The sequence below is a fragment of the Eulemur rufifrons genome, chromosome 17 (assembly GCF_041146395.1).
Source record: "Eulemur rufifrons isolate Redbay chromosome 17, OSU_ERuf_1, whole genome shotgun sequence".
In the NCBI taxonomy this organism is placed as follows: Eukaryota; Metazoa; Chordata; class Mammalia; order Primates; family Lemuridae; genus Eulemur; species Eulemur rufifrons.
The window spans coordinates 24793567-24818741 of record NC_090999.1 but is presented as its reverse complement, the minus strand read 5'-3'; the positions used below and the strand labels follow the sequence as shown (position 1 = coordinate 24818741).

Sequence of the window (25175 nt, the reverse complement as noted above, 5' to 3'; positions counted from 1 at the left end):
TTATGATATGATTGTCTTCAAATCTATTACAGGTTAAAATTGTTAAATAGACCCAATCTGTTAGTAGTAGTGCATGTAATAAAATAGTAGCTTTATAAACCCACCAAATCTTCTTTGAAGGTGTAACTCTTGATTTATGGAATTCAAATTGTTTAATTTTGTAGGAGTGTAATACTATCTTAGGGAAGTAATTTGAGTATTTCATTTTCTAATGTACTTTTAAGATTTGAAGATAGTACTGGGAAAAGAAATGGTTATTCCTTAGAAAAATACTTACCATGCCTCCTTGTCTTCTGAACATATTATCAACAGAAGAAGAGAGGATTAAACAAGTGGAAAGGTAGACATTTTGAGAAGGATTTTTTTTTAATTTTATCAGAGAGAATAATGAACTCCCATGTTCCCATCACCCTGCTTCGGGGATTCTCGGCAGACTGCTGATCGGCTCCATCCACAGTCTTCATGTCTCTTCATCTTCCCAGTTACAAATCACTTTTAATTAAATGCCAGACATAATATCATTTCATTTATAATTGTAAGAAGGAATATTTTTAGTATGGAAATGAAATTAAGAAGATGAGGACTTCTAGCTTAATTTCTGAAACAGGATGAACCCAGTTTAAACTTTCACTATTCAAGAATCACTTTTTCTCTAAGATATGGATACTCATCTTAACCAGATCAAGTCAGTTTGTTTGATTTATTTTATCTCTTGTATATCTTAGTCTAATTTAACCAAATGTTTTTTCTCAATTTTTTAACATATTGCATAATTGAGTTTGTAATTTGGCATTATTATGCTTTGTTTCTTTCCTGTAGTACAAAAAACTGCAACTTATCCCACTTGAAAACCTCACTGCATTTAAACAAAGACAACAGAAACTAACATCTAATTTATTTGAACAAGGTGATTCTAGACAACTTCAACTATTAAAGGTCAAAATAGAGCCATCTGAAGTAAGACAAGGAAAGGACAGTAAAAAAAGGCAAGTTTTAAATGAAATTTTATTTGATAATATCATGTACCAGCAAGTTAATTGTCATTTATAATCATACAGTTATAAAGGTCATCTGGTTCAGCCCCCTAACCTATAGACAATTGCATATTCATTATCCTTGTCAAGTGTCATGCTTCTGAACGCATCTTATAATGAGGAAAATTCCTATATTTTGAGTCGAATACTATCATTTTTTCCATTTTATTTTGGAGTTTTTTCCTACCACTCATAACTGGAGGACTCTTACATGTTTTTGTAATAGAATGAGCAGTTAACATTTGCAGCACAAATACTTGGTATTATGTAATATTCCATTGTTCAGTCGTCCCCCCCTTATCCACAGGGGTATGTTCTAAGACCCCCAGTGCATGCCTGAAACCACAGATAGTACTGAACCCTATATATACTATGCCTTTTCCTATACATACATACCTGTGATAATATTTAACTTATAAGTTATGCATATTAAATGATTAACAATTATGACTAATAATAAAATAGAACAATTATTGTAAAACAATTTATATGAATGTGGTCTCTCTCTCAAAATATCTTATTGTACCATAATCATCTGTTTTCAGACTGTGGTTAACCTTTGGTAACTGAAATTGTGCGTAAGGCGACCACTGTACTGTGTAATACTTTGAACCAATATTTATTATTCATCGTATCATGTTCTCCAGACTCTTGTAGTAAGCAGGGGAGTAGCTGATATAAATTATTTTAGGTCACTGAGAAATGTGCAAATAAAAAGCAAGGCTGTGACTTCTAATGAAGAGCACTTATTATAGTACTTTGTTGCTGATAATGGCTGTTCAATATTGGTAGATTATTACTGAGTCTAGAAAATACTTTTGAAATTTCACATTTGTCAGACTGTATCTCTATTACCATTCCAGAAATGGTTCTTTCCTTCCACCTTTTCCAGATATTTCCTTTTTAAAGTAAGTCTTCCTTTTAATATTTTGGAACCTCTTTCCTCCTTGCTGAGATTTCGCTGAGGTGTGTGTACTTAACATTTTCAAATAGGCAAATGGGGGTATCTGATAGGGTTTATGATACCAGTTTTGAATCTGCAGAAAAGAGAGTTTGAAAATTACCTAAAAGGTGTAATCCTGTCCTGAGATTCCAGTGCCTAAACAAAATAATCAGTTCAGTAATAGAAGAGCTAGAAAAATTTTACATTTCTTTGATTTTTTGCTTATATTTGCTTGTATTATATCAGAATATTTTTCTAATTTAATTAAATGCTATTGAAAATAATTTATTGTAGGCCAGGTATGGTGGCTCATGCCTGTAATTCTGGCACTCTGGGAGGCCAAGGCAGGAGGGTCACTTGAGGTCAGGAGTTCAAGACCAGCCTGAGCAAGAGTGAGACCCTGTCTCTACTAAAAATAGAAAAAATTAGCCAAGTGTGGTGATGCACGCCTGTAGTCCCAGCTACTCCCAGCTGAAACAGGAGGATTGCTTGAGCCCAGAAGTTTGAGGCTGCTGCGAGCTAGGCTGACGCCATGGCACTCTAGCCCAGGCAACAGAGCGAGACCCTGTCTCAAAAAAAAAAAAAAAGAAAAGAAAAGAAAGAAAAAGAAAAGAATTTATTAACATAATTTTGATAACTGTCTCTCTACATTGCATGATACAAATGAAAAACTGGTGTTACTATAAATAGTAAAAGTATATTTTATGTTATTGTGTTTAACAGGCAGAGGAGAAGAGCAGAGAAAGAGTTGCAAGAAAAAAGATCTGAGAAACTGAAGAGAAAACCAAGTGTGACTTTTCGACCAGAGGATTCCATCATTAATAATGAAGATTCAGAAATCATTAATAATGACGATTCAGAAATTATTAAGAAACCCAAGGTATAGAACAACTACTGTAGATTCTTCCTTGATTTGTATGTACACAGAGTTTAGTATGTCTTTATGGTTTATCTAGTCTAATTTCTGGAAGTTTCAGATTATACTTAGGAGGACTTTTACCTCATTCAGTACATAAATCCCTGCTACTTCTCTCCACAGAGCAGTGGGCATTCACAGCAGTAGTAGTTGTGAATGTCAAAAGCAACTTGATGGCAAATAAAAAACTGCAGTTTAGGGTGCCTGCCTGTGTGATTTTTTTCATATTTGAAATCACTCTGCTTTTTTCTGTGACATCTTAATGCATATAATATGTTATTTGGGCTGCTTCTGTTGCAGTTTCACCTACCTCTGAGGTTTCTCAAGGATTTTCTCTAGGTTTGTTATGTAACCTATATCTTAAGTCAGGTCTTTTTAAACATACCTTCTAAATTCGGTGACCATCTATTTAGTTGTTTTTGGAACAACAGATTAAATAAACAGAAACATAGTTTTGTTTACACTGATTTTTTTTTTTAAACTCACACTTTTTTAGTAGGTATTCAAGAGCATGCCTAGTGGCACTTAGTAAAAATGTTGAATCCATGAAAGATTTTGACAGGACGGGGGTACTATTTGAGTATCAAAGCTACTCTGTAGTGGAGAATTGCACACAGTAACTTAATAGCCATACATTAAATTGCTCTTTTTTATTATTTAACTTGTGAATTTCATGAAATCTTTTGTAGAGTTACTTTGATAGAGTAAATAATTTGATAGAATAATTATGCCTAGAATGATAGAAATGGAACCTGTACCTGAGAATTCAATAATCTTCATAGCTATTGAATATTTTTTCCAAAATTAGTAAATGTCTTTCAGTTAATCATAGATTAATCATTTGGTAATTCATTTAGGAACAACAAGAACATTGTGGTTCCCAGCCTTTGGTTGACTTTGACATTCCTTTTGGTATGTATATGTGTGATTAATGTAATATCTAGCTTTAGAGTTATAATCAGCTTTCTAGAAATATATGCAATACAAAAATGAGACTAAATTATTTTCATGTTGTCTTTGACTAGATGATGTGTGTGTTTGTGTTTGTGTGTGTTTTGATATGTTTTCCAGTAGAGCAGTGGTTAATGAAGTATGGCCTACAGGCAAGATCTGGACCATTCCTGTTTTTGTAAATCAAATTTTATTGAAACAGCCATGCCAATGTGTCTGTGTATTGTCTAAGGTTGCTTTCACACTGCAGCAGGGTGGAGTAGTTACAAAAGTGACCATCTGGCCCACAAAGCCTAAAATATTTTCTAACTGTCCCTTTACAGAAAAAGTTTGCTGACCTCTGCAGTAGAGCTATGTAATTAATTAGAATCTCAAATAAGGTATATGTGATCTAAAAGAAAATTATGGAAGAAGATGCCTAGGATTGAATTCATCGTAGAAAACGCATGCACATTAAAAACAGAGGAGTCAGTTCAAAAAAGAGAACTCAGTTACAGATAGTAAATTATTTCCCTTCTTGAACTGGTCAGTTTATTTCTTGCCCCTTGAATATATGTATTCCCTAAATCTTTCTCTTCAGCAATTCATACATTCTCTCTCTCTCATTCACTCACTCTTGTGCTTAGGGGCCATTCATTCTAATGATTCAACCCTACATTTATTGATTATACTCAAATATACATATAGTCTCTCTCATCTTTCTTTACAACTGTCACCTTAAATTCAACATGCCCAAATTTTAAACTGGTGTCTTCCTGTTAGTGGTATCACCATTTTATTTATTTTTGCCTTGAAAGGCACCCTTGATTTATCTGATCTCCCTTCTCCTGCACTCACTTAGTCTGTGCCCTGGTTATCTGTTCCTTTCTTTGTGCTACTGGCCTGCCATCAGGCCTTTGCTGCCCTAAACCAAGTAGTCATTTCCTAACTCACCTGCTCAGCCTCAGTTTCTCTGCTTCCTAATCCATCTGGCATTCTTCTTCCTGTCCACTTGTCTTAAAATGACTTTATCTTTTTCACTCTAATAAGATTTTTTTTCACTTTGTAATGGTAATACATGCTTATTGGTGAAAATTTAGAAAATATAAATTAGAAAGTTTAGAAGAATATTAAAATTTCCCATCATCTCTCTGTCTAGAGATAACCAGTCTTAATGTTCTTTCAGGCTTTATTTTTGAACATCCCTACACATACATATCTGTATATATTTGTAGATATATATGTAGAGATAGTCATCAAAGGAAAGCAATTCCTCCTGCATTTTTTTATAATTTAACTGACTACAGATTTGGTGGTTCCTTTGACCTTCCCTCCCAACTCAGGTTCAATAATTGACGAGAATGACTCAGAACTTGGGAAAATGCTTTACTTACCATTACAGTTTTATTATAAAGGATACAACTTAGGAACAGCCAAATGGAAGGGATGCATAGGGCAAGATGGTAGGGGAGGGAGAGGCGGCACAGAACTTCCACGCCCACTCTGGGCAGGCCACTCTCATAGCACGTCCATAGTCACCAACCTGGAATCCCCCTTAGCCTGTTTTTTTCAGAATTTCTATTGAAATTTTAGTACATAGGTATGATTGATTAAATCACTGGCCATTGTGATTAACTCAATCTCCAGTCCTCTCCCTTCCCCAGAGGTGGGAGTAGTGTGGGTGAGTTGGGGCCTTTTAGTTGTAATCCTCTAATCATGTGGTTGGTTCCTCTGGTGACCAGGCCCCATCTCGAAGCTATCTAGGAGTCTGACAAGAGTCACCTCATTAGCATAAACTTAGGTATGCTCAAAAGGGGATCATTATGAATAATAAAAGACACTTCTGTCACTCAGGAAATTCCAGGGTTCTAAGGAACTCTGGGCTGGGAACTGGGGACAAAGACCAAATATGTATATTGTTAATTATACCATAGTATGCCTTAATTGATACTGTCTTATTCGACCTAGTCTTCCTGGGTGATCTCCCAGGAAAATCCACATCTCAACCCAAATTCCCATAATAGACTTTGGCTTTGATTCCACTTTCTGCCTTTCCACTTGGGTAGAAATAACCTCAAGTATAGTATGTGAAGTCTGAATTCATTATCGCTATCCTGCCCAACTGATTTTTTTCTCCTATGTTCTCTATCTCTATTGTGTTATTCTGAATTCTGCCTTCCCTCTCTTCCTCTCATCTAGTAAATAACCAGTTCTTGCCTATTTTACCTTTGTAATTCTTAAATTTATCCTCTTTCCTCCTTCCCTCACCATTGCTAGGCACTCATTTAAACTGCTGCAGTAGCCTTATCTGATTGCCTTGTTTCAGTTTTATCTACTCAAATCTATTTTCCACACACTGGCTGGGTGTTTTTTCTAGAGCATCAATCTGACCATATCACTTCCCCACTTAACAGCTTCTGTTGGATCTTCCTTAGCCAGAAGAATATCTAGATTTATAGGCTAGGCATACAAAGCCCTCCACAATTTTGGTTTTGATTCTACCATGTCTTCGAGATTCAACTTACATACCACCTCATGCAGAAGAAAGTCCATCTTGGTAACATGCTAACACCCCATATTTCACCTCCCTTGAGTTAGGTACTGTGTTTCTGGGATCCCAGCAATGTGTTTGCTTCTCAATGATCATTTCCAATGTTTCATTATATTTAAGAAATGCTACAAGATGACCTTAATACTTCAGCTGGATTGCATTTCATGGCCTCTATAAAAAAGAAAGCTATAGGAAGTCAGGATGCGAGTACAAATACAGACCCAGGTAAAATGCTGTTTTTCTTTTTTAAAAAATTCATATATTTTGACATATTTAAGATATCTAGACTTTTTCTCTAAGGCAGTGATTTAAAGGGAATTTTAAATTATGTGATATTAGTTACTCATCCCAGGTTTTTCTCCTCAGCCTTGGTATATACTTTAGAAATTGAATTTATGATAACTTAAGTAAAACATAATAGATATTTTTGTTCAAAACTACCATGGACTACATCCCAAATCAGTAGAAATAATTTTTTGAATTTGGATTCTGTATGCCATTAATGACCTTCACTGGAATTGCATGCCTAAAGTTGAGAGGCCTGGCACTGCGGCTGGTGACGCTGAACTAGGAAGAGGGCTGGATTGGGTTTGGTGTGCGAGGGCTATGTAACTGTGTCCAAACTATAGGAAATAAGTGTTGGAGAATCTATTATTTGAAATGTTGTCTGACCAACTTCCCCATTAATGGAGCTTAGCATTGTGAGCAGTGTCTTTTTTTTTTTTTTTTTGAGACAGTGTCTAGCTCACTACAACCTCAAGCTCCTGAGCTCAAGTGATCCTTCTGCCTCAGCCTCCTGAGTAGCTGAGACTACAGCCACACGCCATTATGCCCAGCTAATTTTTCTAGTTTTTGTAGAGAGGTGTCTCACTCTTGCTCAGCCTGGTCTCAAATTCCTGAGCTCAAGCAATCCTCCTGCCTCAGCCTCCCAGAGTGCTAGGATTACAGGTGTAAGCCACCGCGCCTGGCCTGTGAACAGTATCTTGAATAGTATTCTGCCAATTGTATCATAGTAATTCTTTTTTATGACTTTATTAATAGTAAACAGTTTTGTTTAACTGTGTTCAGAACCTTGGAAGTATTTTTGTAAACCCGCTCTAATTTTATCTTATTGTGAAATAATATTTACTGGTATTATTTTAAAAATAACATATGACCATTGTAGGCTATTTGGATAATATAGCAAGCTGTGAAGTAGGTGAAAATTAACCACAATCACACCACTTTGCGATAACATTTTAATGTTATTTTTTCTTTCAGTCATCTTTTGTACATTTTACATAGTTAGACATACTATATAGTACAGTTGTGTCCTTCCTTACTAGCTGAACTCGCATCATACAGGTATTGCTAGCTTCCCTAGCTTTTCCCTGAGAGTTTAACAACCTCACGGGTCCCTGTGTTTTCTTCAAGTACCTTGGGACATTCTCAAATTAGAGTATATCTTTAACATATTATTTCCTTGGTTATTTGCTTCATAGTATTAATATCTGTTTTCTGCGGTGTTAATATCTGTGTTCAGTATTATTGCAAATTGCATGCGAAATAATGAATTAAATCAATGTTAATTAAAAAATGATACTTAAAATGCTTTGTATTATGTAGTAGTCATTGATGGATTGTTTTTAGGTGTTTAAGAGTTGTTTAATGATGTTTGGGAAAATTGGACAGGCTGGGACACCTTTTTTTTAAATAATGTAATCAAATCTACTAGAATCTGAAAATTCAGTATCCAGCACATTTGTGGGACTGGATTAGATTTGGATAACAAGGGATATCTGTATTTTGTATCCTGTTTTGTTTCACTTTGATATCTACTTATGTCAAACATTTCCTGTGTCATCAAAAAAGTACTTTGTTAGCATATTCCTTCTTCCAGCTGTGCCATAAAATATTTAACCAATTCCTTATTGTTGACTGCATTAGTCAGTTTCCAGTTTTTTTCCTCCTATAAATAATGCTTCAGTTAATATCTTCCTGCATAAGAGCCTTTTTGGTCATTACTGTGATTTAGCTAACTTTTTTGACTTTGCCAATGTGATAGGTCAAAAAAAAAACATTATTTTAATTTGTTTCTTTCTAATTGAGGTTAAGCATGTATAAGATATTTTTGATGTAAATGATGAGTGTGCATCTGATAAACATTCTTAAATGTTCATAATCTCAGCACGTCTTTGAGAAAGCCTTGAGGTACATTGGCCTTTGCTGCTAGATAGTTTTCTAAAGTTGGCAGGGTATTTGCTAGGGGTCTGTTATCTAGTGAAAACCCAGGATATAAATAATAGAATCTGAAATTATATTAATTATTTGAAAATCACATTGTTAAACTGTCAATCTACTTTCTACCTATCACCCTTTATGTACTATATCTAATTATCTGCATTCATATATTTAATTTTAATTTATTTTTAATATTTCTTGTGTTTGTGAAATTTGTTTTCTATTTTCTCTTTTTGCCTTAAATTTCCTAATGTAGTACAAGATAAGGAAGCTGCTTCTCAAGAAGTTGTTTCTGAATGTGGTAAAAATCAACAAATCGTTTCTTGCATAGCAGGTGTGATTTCTTTCTTTCTTTTTTGCCTGAGCACAGTTTGACTTATTAAAGATTATGTCTGCATGGTGCCAAAGCTGGAGTCACCATCCCCCATAAAAAAGCAGTTAAGACAATCATTTGACTCAATAGAGATAGAACAATGATTTAAGTACTTTCGTTTTCCTTTTTTCCAGTTTTTTGATTAACCTATAGTTTAAATTCAGAACTTGGTAGCAGCCTTTCAGTACTCCGTGTGACAATGAGTTAGCTATATTTTACATATGAAATTTGAGAATAATGCTTTATAAAAATAAAATGCTAGAAAATAAGAATAGAGCCCTGGCACAAAATGTACAGAGTTAAACTGTCTGCTTACCTACTGTGACAGGCCTGGTTATTTTACTATTTAATAAGAAGCAAACAACTTTTGTTACATTTAAATGTTATTAATAAAACATTTTAGGTGGTAAAATTTAGCTGTGGGCTCTAGGAATATACTATAAGCCATTGAATTGTACCCTTTGAAAAGTGTGAATTTATCTCAATAAAGCTGTTAATAAAAATAAAGAGTAAGAAACTATTGAAAGTTAAAAAAAATTAGTGATTGGTTAATTTCCTAAAATCTGACTTGATTGAAATTCTCCTAAATAAAGTAGACAAACATGACTTAACATATCTGAAATGGAAATAGGAGATTAAAGCATTTTCTTGTCATATAGATATATAGATACTTTATTATTGTTCTTGTGAATATTTATATGAGAAAAGCTATGGTCAGCCTGCATTCAATGATGAGTTACTCTAAATTGCCCTTAGAATAGAATTTGCTTTAATTTTATTTATACCCATGACACTTATACTTAGATTTTCATGAAATACATTTTATGTTCTTTGCTGCTAACTTGTTCATACAAAGTTAATGATTTAGAGATATTTACAGACATTTTTGTGTTCCTGATTTTTCCTTCCTTAATTTTCAGAACATGAACCTTTGAATGTTCCTCAGCTGTTGGATCCAGATGTGTATCTAAATCTCAAGCTTTCCACTGAAATATCAGATAAATCTTTGTCACCTTCAACACCTCATGCAGTAACAAATTTGGTTTGTATTTTATTCAGAAATTTTAATGATACCTTTGTGCTAAAATTTATTATGGCCTTTCAGACATTATTCAATTGTATAAGTGAAAGGAGGCTAAAAATCTGATTTATGTAGCTTTGTAGGAAAGGTCAAAAAATTAATTCAAGTATTATACCCCTGAATATTGTAAACTAAGACCAATAACATATACTTCCTGCAGCCTTCTCTAAGTTAGACACATACAAGCTCTTCTTGCCTTGTTATTAATAAAAATAAAGCACTGAACTTTTTGGGGGGGGCAATGTGACCCCACAGAGTAAAAAGAATGTATCCTTTTTTGATTTTGTGTGTTTTGGCTCAGGTCGGACATACTTATATAAATGTGATTGACATTGAAGCTGATGATCTACAGGAATTACCTGTCAGAGAAGAGCCTTCAAATGATGTTATCAAACAGCAAAGTGATCATCCAGAGGTTCCATCGTCTGCAGAATTACATTATATGGCAGCTTCAGTTACTAATGCTTTTCCTCCACACAATTTTAAGAGTCAAGGTAATAATTTTTCCTACTTTGAAAATGAACACATTTTGAAAAATTCTTTAAATGTAGTATTGTTATCCCTTCTCACGTCTCTTAGCTCCCCTCCTACAAACCCACTGTACTTTTGGATGTTTATATCCATATTTAGAAATGTTCTATTAATCTTCTAATTACCTTGTTTAGATGTTTAGAATCAATTTTTGTATGCCTTTCATATTGTTGATAGAATCTGCCAATTCTGCTATGGATTTATTTTCTATACCTGCAAAAGTGACTCCAGCCTATCTGAATGGAAAAAGCTGGAGAGCAGGCATTGCAGATGTGAAGGAGCCTGGTGTCACCTCACCAACACCATCAGACATACAGCAGGACAAAGGTGAATGGGCAAGATGTATAGCATGACCTTCTCCTGAATTACTGTTATGTTAGAAACAAGCACTAAAACATGGTAATCTGGCTGGGCATGGTGGCTCATGCCTGTAATTCTAGTACTCTGGGAGGCCGAGGTGGGAGAATTGCTTGAGGCCAGGAGTTTGAGATCAGCCTGGGCAATATCGAGACCCTGTCTCTACAGAAATAGAAAAATTAGCTACACATAGTGGTGTGTGCCTGTAGGCCCAGCTACTCAGGAGGCTAAGGCAGGAGAATTGCTTGAGCCAGGAGTCTGAGGCTTCAGTGAGCTATGGTGACGCCACTACACTCTAACTCAGGCAATAGAGCGGGAACTTATCTCAAAAAAACAAATAAACAAAACATGGTAATTGCAAAAGAAACCATAAAAAGGCTTATCCCTTGCTAAGGAGAGTGGGGGCAGGTAGGTAAATGAGGTTGAGTCATGGTTCCAAAGCTGGGACCCATGAATATTTTGCAAGGAAACTATTTATGCATATGTCTTTTCTCAATAAATGAGGCTAAAAATAAATATCCTGTTCATGAGCGTTTTGATGTTAAAAAAGAATTCTCATGTTTAAAAAGATGGGAAATTTCAGAATAGCACATAGAAAATACATAGGCATGATAGCCAACCATACTTTACTAGTAAAATATTCAGTTTTATAGTCATAAATCAGGTTTATTATTATAACTTTTTGCAAGATTTAGACTATTTCTCCCCAACCTGAAGTTATTACATCCTGTGAATGGTTAAATTAATCCAGTATGTAATCAGACTTCCTGCAACAGAGACCTAATTTCTCTTCTGGGTTCCACAGCTGTTGAGAGGTGTGGACCCAGCCAGCTTTGTGGTTGTGAGATGCTTGCACGCAGGGTCTAGCTCTGCCTGATTATTGTGTATCAACAGTGGGCACTCAGGAGATATGAGGAGCAAGGAAGGGATGGGTGGCAGGGAAACTTCACCTTAGGATGTGTGAGGGCATGTGAAGCACAGCTACGTATACAAACAAGTGCCAACATTTCAGATTTTGAAGCCTTTGTGCGGTCTCTCCTGTCCTGGGGCTGCGAAGGTGCATAGGTAGTGGAGGGAGGGTGTATGAAGCTAGCAGTCTTGTAGGCTGGGATGTGTGCAGGGAATGTGAAAAGAGCTTGACTTTTAGATTCAAATAGAAGAGACCTGGATTTCAATCCCAGCTCTGTCACTTAATAGCTTGTTTGCAAATAAGTTGACTTTATCTGATCCTCACTTATATCTCTGTAGGACTCAGCCTCATGCCTCATGCATTGTCATGAGGTACAACTAGCCAAATGCCTGTGGCTGGTCAGGTATCCTGTTAGTTTCCCTTCATGTTAACACCAATCAACTTTTGAAATTCTGGCAGACTGGAAGCAGACCCATCTCCCTGTGACCCCTGATTATCTTAGGCCAGCATTTCAAATGACCATAAGCTACAGGTTAATTTCCTTTATCAGTGAGATCAGGTCTATAATTAAGCTTTCGGAGGATACTTCCTTGGGAAAGGTACCTGGTTGCACAGATAATGTCAGTGGACCCTTCTACTCTTATGAAAGACAAGAACTTTAAAGTGCCAATTTTAAAGGAAAAATTTTATATTTTGAAATTAAATTCCATCATGCTATTTACATAATATGCCTTAAAGACCCAGAATTTAGTCACACACATAAAAGTATTGAGTAGGATTTGCATTACAGGAAGAGGCTGGGAGAAGGGAGGCACAGGGTCACAAGGTATTTAAAACAAAAAACAAAACAATAAATCCTGTTTTAGTGAGATCTGCTCACTATTTTGACTGACAGTAGCTTCTTGCTTTGGAAACCATCTCCCATTATGAATAGCATCAGTAACAGCAAGCAGAGTTTCACTGGGCCCAGGAAGAGCATTGCAGGGTCAGTGGCAGTCGGTCGCCCACCCACCTCCTGGGTGGGTGATTGTCTCTATTAGTCAGTGGAAGTGGAGCAGGTTCTCCAGAGAAAGGGAAGCTAGTTTCATTATGTATTGAGGCCATTCTGGATTTTGAATATGTCCATCTTTTTTGTTGTATTTTCTACTTGAAGTTTGTGTGCACCAAATTCTTTCCTGAGAGTGATTAAGGGAGATGCTTCAGGATGCTGAGAAGCATATATAGATGGTAAAATACTGAGAGAGCCAAGCTAAAACAGGTAGGGCCAAAAAGGTCGGGAAATACTGTATAACTGCCATTGCCGGCATTGGCATTTACCGTTGTCTTCTCGTGGTAAGGTTCACCTTTGACTGGGACTGAATTATAACAAGCACTATTTCTGTTTGTTTAGTAATTCACATTTTTCAGAGTACTTTGTTGCATAATTTGATCCTCACAAAACTTGTATGAGTTAGGTAGGGCAGGCATCATAATCTTCATTTGACTGATTCTTCATTCAATAAGCACCAAGTTAAGGAGCAGATACTGGGGCTAGGAGGAGAGGAACACCAGGTGCTCAGCCTGGGGGCATGCCTGGGGGGGGAAGGAAGACAGACAGATGAAGAGATGATTATGGTACAGTTTGGTAAGTTCTGCAGTGGTGATGTGGATGAGATTCTTGGGTGATACAACATCTAATCTAACCCATTTAGGGGGGAGACACCTAAATGGAATCTTAAAGGAAAGCAGGATGTAGCAAGAGAAAGGGAATTCGAAGTGAGATAATAGATTGTGCAGTGACTGAGAGTTTGATGTAGCCTGCTTAATTTGAGAAAATTAAAGTTCAGTATGCTTGAAGTCAAATGGAGTGGGTTTTTTTTAATATATATATATGTGTGTGTGTGTGTGTATATATATATATATATATAAATATAAAGAAATAGCAAGAAATGAAGCCGGAGAGGTAGGCAAAGTAAAGATTACGTGTGCCATTGTCAAACTGAGGCATTTGGACTTTTAAGGTGATGGCATTGGAAACACACTTAAGGGTTTGGGGCAGAAAAGGAACAATATCAAATTTGTGTTTTTAAAAGATCTCTCTGGGCCTGTGTGGAAGCTAGACTAGACAAGAGAGAGAGAAATTAGGGTTCTGTTAGACAGATCTAGGGATCTGTGTGTTGTGAAAGCCTCAGCTAAGCAGTGATATTAGGAATGGGAGTGTTTCGGAGGTAGACTCACCATACTTGTCATTTTGGACCTGAAGGAAAGAGAGGAACCTTGAGTGACTTTGAGGCCTCTGTTTTGGGAAACTGAGTCAATGGGAGTGCTGTTCACTGAGCGCGGGAACCAGGAAGAGGGAGCAAGTTAGAGAGGCAGCAGGGATGAGTTGAGTTTCATATGCTGACTAACTGGGACAACCTAACTGGGATGTCCAGGACATAAGGAGCTGAAGCGCAGAGTGCTCTGTGGATTTGGGAGTCATCTGTGAGTCGGTGACATCACTCAGAGAGAGTGGGAAGAGTAGAGAAGTGGGCTGAGGCTGGCAGCCCGGGAAATACCGATGGGTAAAAGGAGTGAGTAGCAGAAGAGAAAACTAAGAAGGGGATGAGCAACACGGGGAGAGGGAGACCCAGGCACCAGATGAAGAGTGCATTTAAAATAGAAGGTATCTCAAATTTGGGACAAGAATCAACTGAGTTTAAAAGGAAGACAAGTCATTGGCTTAGATATTGGTCTTGAGAGGTTTAATGTTTGCCTGAGGTGCCACATACAGTCAGTAATAGCCAATATTGGGCCTAGCTTTTACTATATGATATTGGTTTTCAAAAAGTCATAAAAATATTAAAGTTACTTTTTGATGAAGTATATGTTTGTAGCCAGGGATAAAAGTAACATTCAAACTGCCTTGTATGTGGAACTGTGTGATAGTAATATTGTTTATGTATTCTTATCTCACAATAGAGACAAATCTCTTAAGTCAAGGAGCTGAAAGGAATTTTTAAGTATATTAAATTAAAACTGATTTGGAAAGTAATGTTACGTTGGCTTACAATGAAGTTACCAAAAAAACGAGATCATCAGTATATACCTTTTCCTTAATGATAATCTATTCTGATTTTACTTTTATTAATATTTAGGTCTGCAAAAACCAGAGTTCCAATTCAAAGAAGAGAGAACAAGGTCAGACTGTGCAGAAGATTACCCGTTGTGGAAACTGCTGCAGGATGTCTCTGCCGCTTGCCCTGCGCCAAGCCCTGCAGCTCGCCGACTAGAGCATCTCACCTCTAAGCTTCAGAAAATTGATGAACAGCTGTCAGCAATACAGAACATCGCTGAAAATATAGAGCAGGATTTCCCCAGGCCTGAAATGCTATATCTGCATTGTGATAAGGTAGATGCTCTTTATTTTTGACTTTTTGTTGGTGAGTTATATTTGTATTGTGATACAAATTTAGACATTTAATTTTTCAAAGTAATGGGAAATTTGGTTTCTTTAAACTAGAATTTCTCAACCTGAGCAGTGTTGACATTTGGGCTGGATGATTCTTTGTTGTGAGGGCGGTCCCATGCGTTGTGGGATGTTTGGCAGCATCCCTGCTCTTTACCCACTGGCTTCCAGAGCACTCCCCCCAGTTGTAACCATCAAAAGTGTCTTCACGTATTGCCATATGCCCCTGGGAGCCAAAGTCACCCCTAGTTGAGAACCACTGCCTCAAGCTTTTAAGAAGTAAACCCATGCTTTCTACCAGGAAAAGAAATAAATGAATTGCAAAACCAGAATGTGGTTTTGAAGAAACCCTGCTTGTAATTGAGTGTCATTTTCTTCGGAAAGATTTTTCTGACTTTACAAATATTATCGTCCTTATATTTGGAATTCTTAGCTTCTTTTAAGTATTTTATATAAGAGGACTAGGAATCAGTTCCTTACAAATTTTCTATATCTTTAAAAAGTATTCAGAATAAATAAATTAATGTTTTTATATAATGCTATATATAAAATAGTTAGATAAAATAGTAGGGAAGTCTCAAAAATTAATTATTTTGAACAAACATTTTGTCTTTTTGTTAAGGAAGAAAAATTTAATAAGAATTAAAGAACAAATAGTAAAAATGTGTTAAATATGTTAAAGTCAAATAATAGGAAATGCAAATTAGTCTGCAGGATAAGAATTTCATTATTAACTTACCTGACAAATATTCCAGGATGCTAGCATGTTGACATTTAAAGAAATGTATTTGTTAAGTTTATAGTATGTCTTTAATCCAAACGGTTAACACATATTAAAAAGTTAAGATTAAGCATAAGTAATACTACACTGAAAAAATTCAAGATAGGACTACTATTAAGTAATGGTATTATGGTGTTTTTTGGTAGTTTTGCTTTTTGTTGTTCAACCCAAACTTAGATCTATCACATTCAAATGAATGATCAGTAGTTCGTGGAACTCTTACTTCAAAGAACCTTTTGAAATTGCCTCCTGAACTAGTTTAGTAAGTAAGCATGTCTAAGCCAGATAGTAATTTATACCTAAATGTCGTCTTGATCCTGGCTTGCTCACTCTTACAAGAGTCCATGAATCATTCATTCCTACAGCAAATATTTACTGAGCATCTACTGCATATTAGGCCCTGTACTAAGTTCTGGGAATAGGAAGATACATAAGGCATGGTGCCTACTGTCAAGGAGCACAGAATCTAATAAAAGAAGGTACACATATACACCAATGAATACATATGCACCGGTGCAGTAAGGACACATAAGTACACCTGGCCTGTTACTGGATGGGGTAAGTGAAGTTGTGGCATCAGAGAAGGCTGTATAGAGGTGACTCTTGAGCTGGTAATGAATTGGTATTCATCAGTTAGTTAAGGAAGGGTTGACAGAACATTGTGAGCAAAAGCAGAAAGGTGCCAAATGGCACAGAGTGTTTGGGGAACTTGTGTCAGCATTACCTGGAGGTAGAGGTTGGTGGGACTGGGCTTTAAGACATCTGGCAGTCAAGGTAGGTAGGGGGCAGACAAAGAAGGATGGAAAGTATTGTGTGCTAGGCCAAGCTATTGGGATTTTATCCCACCAGCAGCCGGTAGGAAACCATTAAAGAATAAAAGCAGTGAAGGGGTATGATCAGACACACTGGCACATTGTGGAGGGTGCATTGGAAAGGATAAGACTGGGAACCAGGGAGACCACGTGGATCACCAGACCTGGCTGCTCATTAGAACTGTCTTGGAAGCTTGTTGGAATTGAAAACTCCTACACCCCATTTCATTGAAATTCTGATTTTAAGTGGTTCTGGAGTAGATCCCAGCAATCTGTATTATTAGCAAACTTCATAAATGATTCTTATGCTGCTAGCTCTATATGAGGTCCACTGATAGGTGTTTGGGATCCACTGCATACCCAAGGCAAGAAATAATCACATGCCTGAACTTTAGCAGTAGGAATGCAAGGAAGGTTATAACAAGACATAGAGATTGACAGGCTGTGGGAAATTGAAAAAGACAACAAAGATTCACGGTGGTGTCCAGATTCTAGCCTGGGAGAGTGGTGGAGCTGTTTTCCAAACTAAGGAAGAGGAATTGTGTCTGTATGTGTGCACGTGAATGTACCTGTATTGGGGGAGGGAGGCACAATGATTTCTATCAGGGACATGTTAAATTTGAGGTACTTTGGGTTGAAGCAGTTGAATGTCTGCTTCTGGAACTGAGGAGCTAGATCCGGGCTGAAGGTACAGATCTTGGACTCATCAGTTGGGAGGAACTCAAATCATAATAGCACAGGCACTCACCCAGAGGGAGCACACAGTGACAAAAAAAGACGGTAAGGGAGAGAATCCTGCAGGCAGACTGCCTTGAGGATTCAACAAGGCTTGAGGACAATCAATCTGAGCTAGTAGGAGTCTCAAGAGAAAGCTAGCCAAAGGAGGAGTTTCAGGAAGGAATTTCCACAGATCTGGGTTCATTAGACAATTAGAAAGCTGTGCATGTCACGATCACCCGGGGTGCTTTTTCAGAATGTACATGCTAGCCCTACTGAATCTGGTGGAGAGGCAGAGGTGGCTTGGCATTTTGAAAGTTCCCCCAGATTCTGACAGAGCTCCCCTCTCAGCCTCCTCCTTTTAAGACTGGAAGGTAAAGACTGTGTCTTTTACAGCACATGGCAGGCATTTGGTAAATGTTTGTTTAACAGTTGCCTTTGCTCTTTTATTTTTGGATTCTGACAGTGATAAAATCACATTTATATACTACAGATTTAGCTCTAGAATGGTTAATTTATCATTATGACACAAGCTTGAGGGGCAGTTTCAAAGGAAGAATTCTAAAAATATTTGCTCAAAGTCCATAAATACAGTAGTCCCCTCTTGTCCAAAGTTTTCCAACGTTTCCATCACCCCCTGTACAGTACAATAAGGTTTTTTGTTTGTTTTTTGTTTTCTAAAAGAGAAAAGATCGTACTCTGTCAGCCTGGCTGGAGTGCAGTGGCATGATCATAGCTCACTGCAGCCTTGAACTCCTGGACTCAAGTGATTCTCTCACCTCAGCCTCCTAAGTAACTACGACTATATAGTGTGTGCCACCACACTCGGCTAAATTTTTTATTTTTTGTAGAGTAGGGGTCTTGCTATGTTGCCTAGGCTAGTCTCGAACTCTCAGGTTCAAGCAATCCTCTCCTGTGTCGGCCTCCCAGAGTTCTGGGATTACAGGTGTGAGCCACCACACCTGGTGATATTTATAAGATATTTTGAGAGTGAGAAAGATCACATTCCCGTAACTTTTATTACATTATATTGTTTAAAATTATTCCATTTTATTATTATTAATCTCTTACTGCATCTAATTTGTAAACTTTATCATAGGAAAAAACATAGTATCCACTCAGCCCTTTGTACTTGTGGGTTTTCATTCATGGATTATACCTACTGTGGATCAAAAATACTCAGAAAAAAGGATAGTTGCATCTGTACTGAACATGTATACTTTTTTTCTTATTATTCCCTAAATAATACAGTATAACAACTATTTACATACGGTTACATTGTATTAGGTATCACAAGTAATCTAGCAATGATGTAAAGTATGTGAGAGAATGTGATAGGTTACATGCGAGTTCTGTGCTGCTGTACATCAGGGACTTGAGCATCTGTGGATTTTGGTATCCACAGGGGTCCTGGAACCAATCCCCCGCAGAGAATGAGGGACTACTGCATATAGGGTTCAGCACTATCTGTGATTTCAGGCGTCCACTGGGGGTCTTAGAACTTACCCGCTGGGTATTAGGGGGACATTTAGTCTTCTCAAATGACTACTTTGGAGGAAATAATATTAATTTAAATGATAGGTTTGGTATATTTTTTAAAAAATACTCTTACCCTGTTATAATGTACACATAAATACAAACATTTTCACTTGCCTAAGAAAACAGCTTGTAGGCCTGGAAGAGGCAGAGGAGGGATACTGTGGACAAGCACTGACCAGAAGCCTTGAAAACCTGGGTTGAAATCCATGTCCGGCCACTGAGAAAGTTGCTGAATCTCTCTGGGCCTTGTTCCCTCATCTTTAATATGAAAGATTTTGTCTAGATAGTAGTTAAGGTTCTTCCCCATTCTAAATTTATATTCTATTTTCCTGAGCCTCTTAAAAGGTTAAATCAATTAGGTAGAAATTTCCTCTTTATCAATCCCTACCATTTAGCTCATGTTGGATTTAATCCCATGTCTTTCATTTATGTTGCATTGATGCAAATGTTTAAAACATATAAAATTGTTCATGGTATTTTGAAATTATCATTTATTACAGTTGTTTTGTTCTATGTGTTTTTTCTACAGGTTGGACGAACAGATCACATTGAATTATCTTCTGGCCCTGAATTTGAAAAACCATTAGCTTCAAAAACCATTAGCATTTCTGAAGAAGGTTTGTGGGGAGTTTTGGGGGCTGGGACTGAAGGCTTGCTTTGGTTGACTAAAGAATAAGCTTTTTTTTTTTTTTTTTTTTTTGGAGTGCCAGAACTAGGAATAGTTTTCATACGTGAGCTGAAGCCATCTGTTCCCCAATTTTTAGATTAGGATTATTTTTGTGATGTGATTGGCTCACACCTCAAGGCGAGGTTGTTCTGAAAAGCCAATGACCTCCTCTGGCTTTTATACTAGAATGGGGCAATGTGGCCTGGATCTTAGCTTGTGTGGATTCCAAGTCATTGGCCACACACTGCTAGGGATTGCACAGAAATTTGTGTGGAGGTTGTTGTTTGTCTGTGGTCATCGGCTGAGCCGAAATTTGAGGTTCTGGTTAAATGGCCAGGCAATGATGAGGTAGTAAGTTTTTTCATTTCTTATTGAAAGAATCAAATTAGAGTAGTTATCTTTTTACTTTCTGTTAAATCTACAGTTATTTATACCAGCTTCTTGCTGTCATTAAAGTGGAAAAAAAAAATTGAGAGACAAGTTTTAACATAAATTTCTTGGCTCGGAATTGCTGTACTACACAGATAGTATAAATACAGACCCTACACCTGCTTGTGGCAAGCCAGGGGTTTTGAATTCTCAAAGTTGACTTTTTTTTATTATTCTCTCATCTATTGTCCAGGCAGGGAGAAAACTTCTTGGCTGTTTCTCTATGGCAGGGATTTTCTTATTCCCATTTTATGGACAGAGCTGTCCTTTAAGGCCCTAGGAAGGTAGCTCAGTTTCCCTCACTGCGATTGCAGAAACCGCATTTCCTGTTCCCCTGTAGACTATTCCAGCATCATTGCCCACTAACTGCTCCGGCTTTGAGTTATTTTTTCTTTTCTGGCATCAGGAGATTTCTCTGTTTAGTGGGCCTGGTTATGTTTTAAACTTTTTTTGGTAATTTAGCATTTCTAGGTTTTTATGGCAGGGCACGGGCCTGTGCATATAGTCCAATCTGCCATGTTTAATGAAATTGATAGTAATTTTTTTTATCATGAGTAAGTTTTAATTTTAAATTGCATGTTAAATTAATTCACGTGCAGTAGAAAGCTATGAGAATATGTTGCAAACTTCTAATATATCTGTGTTGCCATGTGTAAATGTTAGCAATTGTTATATCTTTTCCATGTGATTTTTTTCTCTACTATTTTCTTTTAATTATATACTCTTGATTAGTACAATTTTTGACTGTTATGGATAAGGAAGATCAAAGTAACAAAGAGGAGACTTCAGAAGTTGAATTTTCAGTAACAGAAAATCATTCTAGTCGGAAAACCTGTGTGTTTCCTACTGCCAGCTCAGCTGTCAGCCTTTCCAGTGACCAGAATACTACTACTCCTGGTATTGTTCTTCACTTTCTTCATTTACACATACTCTAATTTTCCATTACAATGTTACTGAATATTATTTACTGGGAATATAGTTATGAAAGGTTTGTGAAGTCATTTTGTAATATTTATTTCAGGAGAAGGAAAGGTAAAACTCATGCCATTCACATGAATTGTGACATCATCACCTTTATAAGATATACTGTAGCCATGTATTGTATCCTGTGTAACTTACTAAATTTATAGCAACTGGAATTACTATATTTGATTTTTACAAAAATTGAGAAATTCAAACTTTTCTGATTATAAGAACTTTGAATTTTAATCAGAAAACAAAACAATGGGTGTCATTTATTAAGCCTCTACATATGCCAGACATCACTATTTGACATGCATGAACCCTGGTTTAAGCCTGACCTCCAAGGCAGATATTATTATTATCCCCATTTTACAGTTGAGTATATTGAGACTTAGAAAGGCTGAGTGCCACTTTTTATTCCATTTCATTTGGAGTTGGCAATTAAACTGCTCTTCTTTAGTCCTAACAAATACATTTTGTCATGTGAATAATAGGGCATAGGAAATACATCAGTTCAATGACTGACAGTGGCTTGGAAATACATACATTTTTTAGCTCTCAGGTATTGATGGTTAATAAAAATGATTTTACTGAGTATTTACAATATGTTTTATTACCATTATTAAAGCAATGTAAGCAGTAAAAAAAAAGTGCTATTTTAAAATGGCATTGCTGTTATTTAAATAAAAGCTTTAAGAAGCTGACTTTAAATCTTGAAGTTATTTTCTCTAGTTCTTTCTAGATTCCATGCTTTAGTCATCAACATATGGGGATAATCATCTCCACTTAACAAAGTTGTGAAGATTGAGTATCATTTATAAAGCATCTAGCTGAGGATGTTTGATTCCTGTAGCTTCTTGGTCACTGGTAGCTTTCCTCTTTCCTCCTCTCGGGGAGGATTGACAAATGAAGTTAAACTTGGGAGTCTAGGTTGTAGAGGGTTCCAATTGCATCTGAGAAGTTTAGACTCTGTTTCGTACTTGGGAATCATTATAGAATTCTGAGCAGAGGGGGAAAATGAGGAGGTTTTGAGGAAGACTAGAATGGAGGTATAGGCCAGTTAGTAAGCTACTGAATTAATCTGACCTGTGAAATAATGAGGGTCTGGGTAGTGTTGTGGAAAAAGAAAAGAAGAAAGAGACATTCTGAATAAGTAACCAGTGATACTCAGTGACTAAGTAGATTAAAGAGGAGAAGAGCGAGAAAATGAATGGTGGTTTAGTGTTTCCAGAGTATAGGAGCAAGGATATAACTAGGGGCCGGGCACAAGGCTCGTGCCTATAGTCCCAGCACTCTAGGAGGCTGAGGTGGGAGGATCGCTTGAGCCCCCAGGAGTTTGAGGCTGCGGTAAGCTATGATTGTGCCCCTGCACTCCAGTCTAGGGCAACAGAGCAAGACTCTGTCTCTAAAAAAAAGAATACTTTTACTTTTTGTTTTAAAAGAGGATATAACTAGGTCTGAGATCAAACTCTAGAGCATTTTGAGGACAAACGTAACAGTTTAAGGTGATCCTAGAATAGATAAGTGGCCATGTTTAGTATATAGTTTCAGACAAGGAAGCGGAGCATGGATGAGTTAGGTTTGAAAAACCAGGTGAAAGAGCCTCTCCCCCAATTATATAGTTAAGACTACAAGAGTACATCTGTTCTTTGCCAGAAAGAGGGAAAACGGGAAATACTAAGGACCAATCTGTGAAATGTTATTCATTTGTGAGCAAGGGAAGCCTCCCCAGTGAGTGAAATGGGTGAGCAGAGTCTGGTAAAGAGATTTTTCAAGAAAACATGAGTGGCTAACAGTTTCACGAGCATCAGAAAGTCAAGAATAAAGGCTTTGAGTTTTAAGGACTTTCAGTGTGGTATCAAGAGTAGAAAAGGCAGGTTGGAGACAGACAGTCTCAAGAAGCTGTAGGTATAGACTACATAATCAAGCATTCTGACAGTAAAAGGAAGTTGAACGATGAGATGATATAAGGGAAATAAAGTCAAAGATTATTTCAAGATAGGGATAAATAAAAATTATTTAATGTTTAAAGGCAGAAGGAAAAGGTAGTGGGAAACGAGAAATGGAAGGTATTGGGTTAAGGGGATAATTCATACAGGATTATACTAGCTTCTTAAATTAGGATGGAAGAAAAGAGAAGGAGAAAAGTCAATAAATGGCATAACATATATAAAGGTGGATAAATTCAAATGCTTTTCTTTACTATTGAATGTATGATAATAAATTTAGAAAAAAACTATTACTATTTTTTAACAATATACAGAATTTAGATGCCCTAATGGGTATTTTCTCCAAAGATGGCATCTTGCAAAAATGTGTTGTCATTCCCTTGCTTTAATGATCAAAAATAGCTTACATTTCCTCTTTTGCAATTAAGTTCCATTTCTTAGGACATTCTTCTGAGTATTCTTAATAGTGGCAAATAATTTATTCACTGAGGATGGATTGAATTTTTGCTAACAGACAAAAGTTATTCAGGGGCACTTCTGATAAATGAAGTATGTGACTGGGCTAAATGTCACTGTTTGGAATTAAAAATAAGAAATTGTGGTTATCAAGGAATAAAGTTGACCAATTGTGTTTAATAAATTGTCTATGAAGGCAGTCCCAAAGGAAGAGCTCCAAAAATGGTTTGAAAATGAAGTTAAAGTATACTCTCCTTTTGTAACTACTTTTAAAAGTATTCATTTGGATGTAACACTTTACTGCTCTTCGATAAAAGAAATTAGTTTCATTTCTTAGTAGTCACACTTTTCATATCTGATGAATATATACTTTCACCATTATTATTTTTTCTTTCAGTAGTTGAGGCTTTTCTTAACAATAACTATATTGAGGAAGATCTTTGTCAGAGACCAAAGGCACTGAATTCTATCATGTAAAATGGTTTATCTTTAAACATGAAATGATTTAGTTAAATTGCATTTGTTATCAAAGTGCTCTGGAGTTCTGCAAAAAGATGTTCTCCTTTAGCAGTAGTTATTGAGAAGTATTAAACTTGCATAGGTTTGACAAGGTTTGCCCAGGTTTGTAGGCACTGTGGCCATGGGTCACCAACAGCAGAACAGCTGGTTGCTTACCTCCCTTTGATGACTGACACTTTAGACTTTACCCTAAGAGGTCTCCATCTTTGACAGTCTCACTGACTTCCCCTTATGCAGCCCAGCCTGTACTGGAAAAGAATCCCTTCATGCCTTTTTCAGGAATAGACCAACAAGGGCTACTCAAACACTGGTAGAAAGTATTCTTCTGTTTTGAAAGTATATGTTATCTTTTTCTCCTGAGCAAAAGCTCTAAGAGGTAGTATTATACTAATACTAGTAATAGTATTATTATTATTGCTATAATCTTAGGTTTATGTAAAGTATTTCCCTCTTAGTAAAAGTTCATTAATTGCTATTAAGAACTCACAAATTCCCAGACTCTGAAGACAAAGATAAAATCCTTGATTTGGGAGTTAATAAACAGAACAATATGTTTTCAAGAAACCAAAATTATTTCATATAAAAAATATGTGTATGTATAAGTCGTAGCGGCAGGTTGGGTCTAATAAAATTTTGAGGAATTTTTTTTCGAGAAGAGATGACACAACACTTTTCCCTATATTAATCCAATTCTCTTTTAGAGTTAAACATATAGAAGATTGAATAAAGTAAGTGTTTTGCTTTGAAGACATGTAGTTAATACTGAACAAAGCTTTAAAATCATTCTTTGGGTCATGATCTTACAAGTAAATGGGTTCTTGGATTTAAATTAGATATTTTCCAAAATGTATTGCTTTTAGATCACCAGAAGTTTTTTGTTTTGTTTTTATATAAAGTTAATTGCATTCTAGTACTCTAAACAGTGTACTAGGCAGAGTTGTACCTTCTGAAGGATATTATACAGAATACTTGAGCTAGAAATGTAATTATCTTAAAATGTAGACAATATTTACTACCAAATAGCATATTCAAGAGGAAGATAAATATGCTGTACATGTGTATCTTTAAAC

At 36.4% G+C, this 25175-nt stretch overlaps 1 protein-coding gene across 1 annotated transcript in view; it reads left to right on the top strand.

The window, feature by feature from the left end:
* The window catches only part of CPLANE1 (ciliogenesis and planar polarity effector complex subunit 1), a 92579-nt gene that overhangs the window by 54578 nt on the left and 12826 nt on the right, over positions 1-25175 (top strand). The window contains exons 34-43 of the mRNA XM_069492005.1: positions 820-990; positions 2705-2857; positions 3751-3805; positions 6495-6599; positions 9888-10009; positions 10350-10542; positions 10802-10906; positions 14963-15216; positions 19652-19739; positions 20951-21115. Of these exons, the coding sequence (XP_069348106.1) occupies positions 820-990; positions 2705-2857; positions 3751-3805; positions 6495-6599; positions 9888-10009; positions 10350-10542; positions 10802-10906; positions 14963-15216; positions 19652-19739; positions 20951-21115 (1411 nt within the window). The remainder of the gene's footprint in view (positions 1-819; positions 991-2704; positions 2858-3750; positions 3806-6494; positions 6600-9887; positions 10010-10349; positions 10543-10801; positions 10907-14962; positions 15217-19651; positions 19740-20950; positions 21116-25175) is intronic.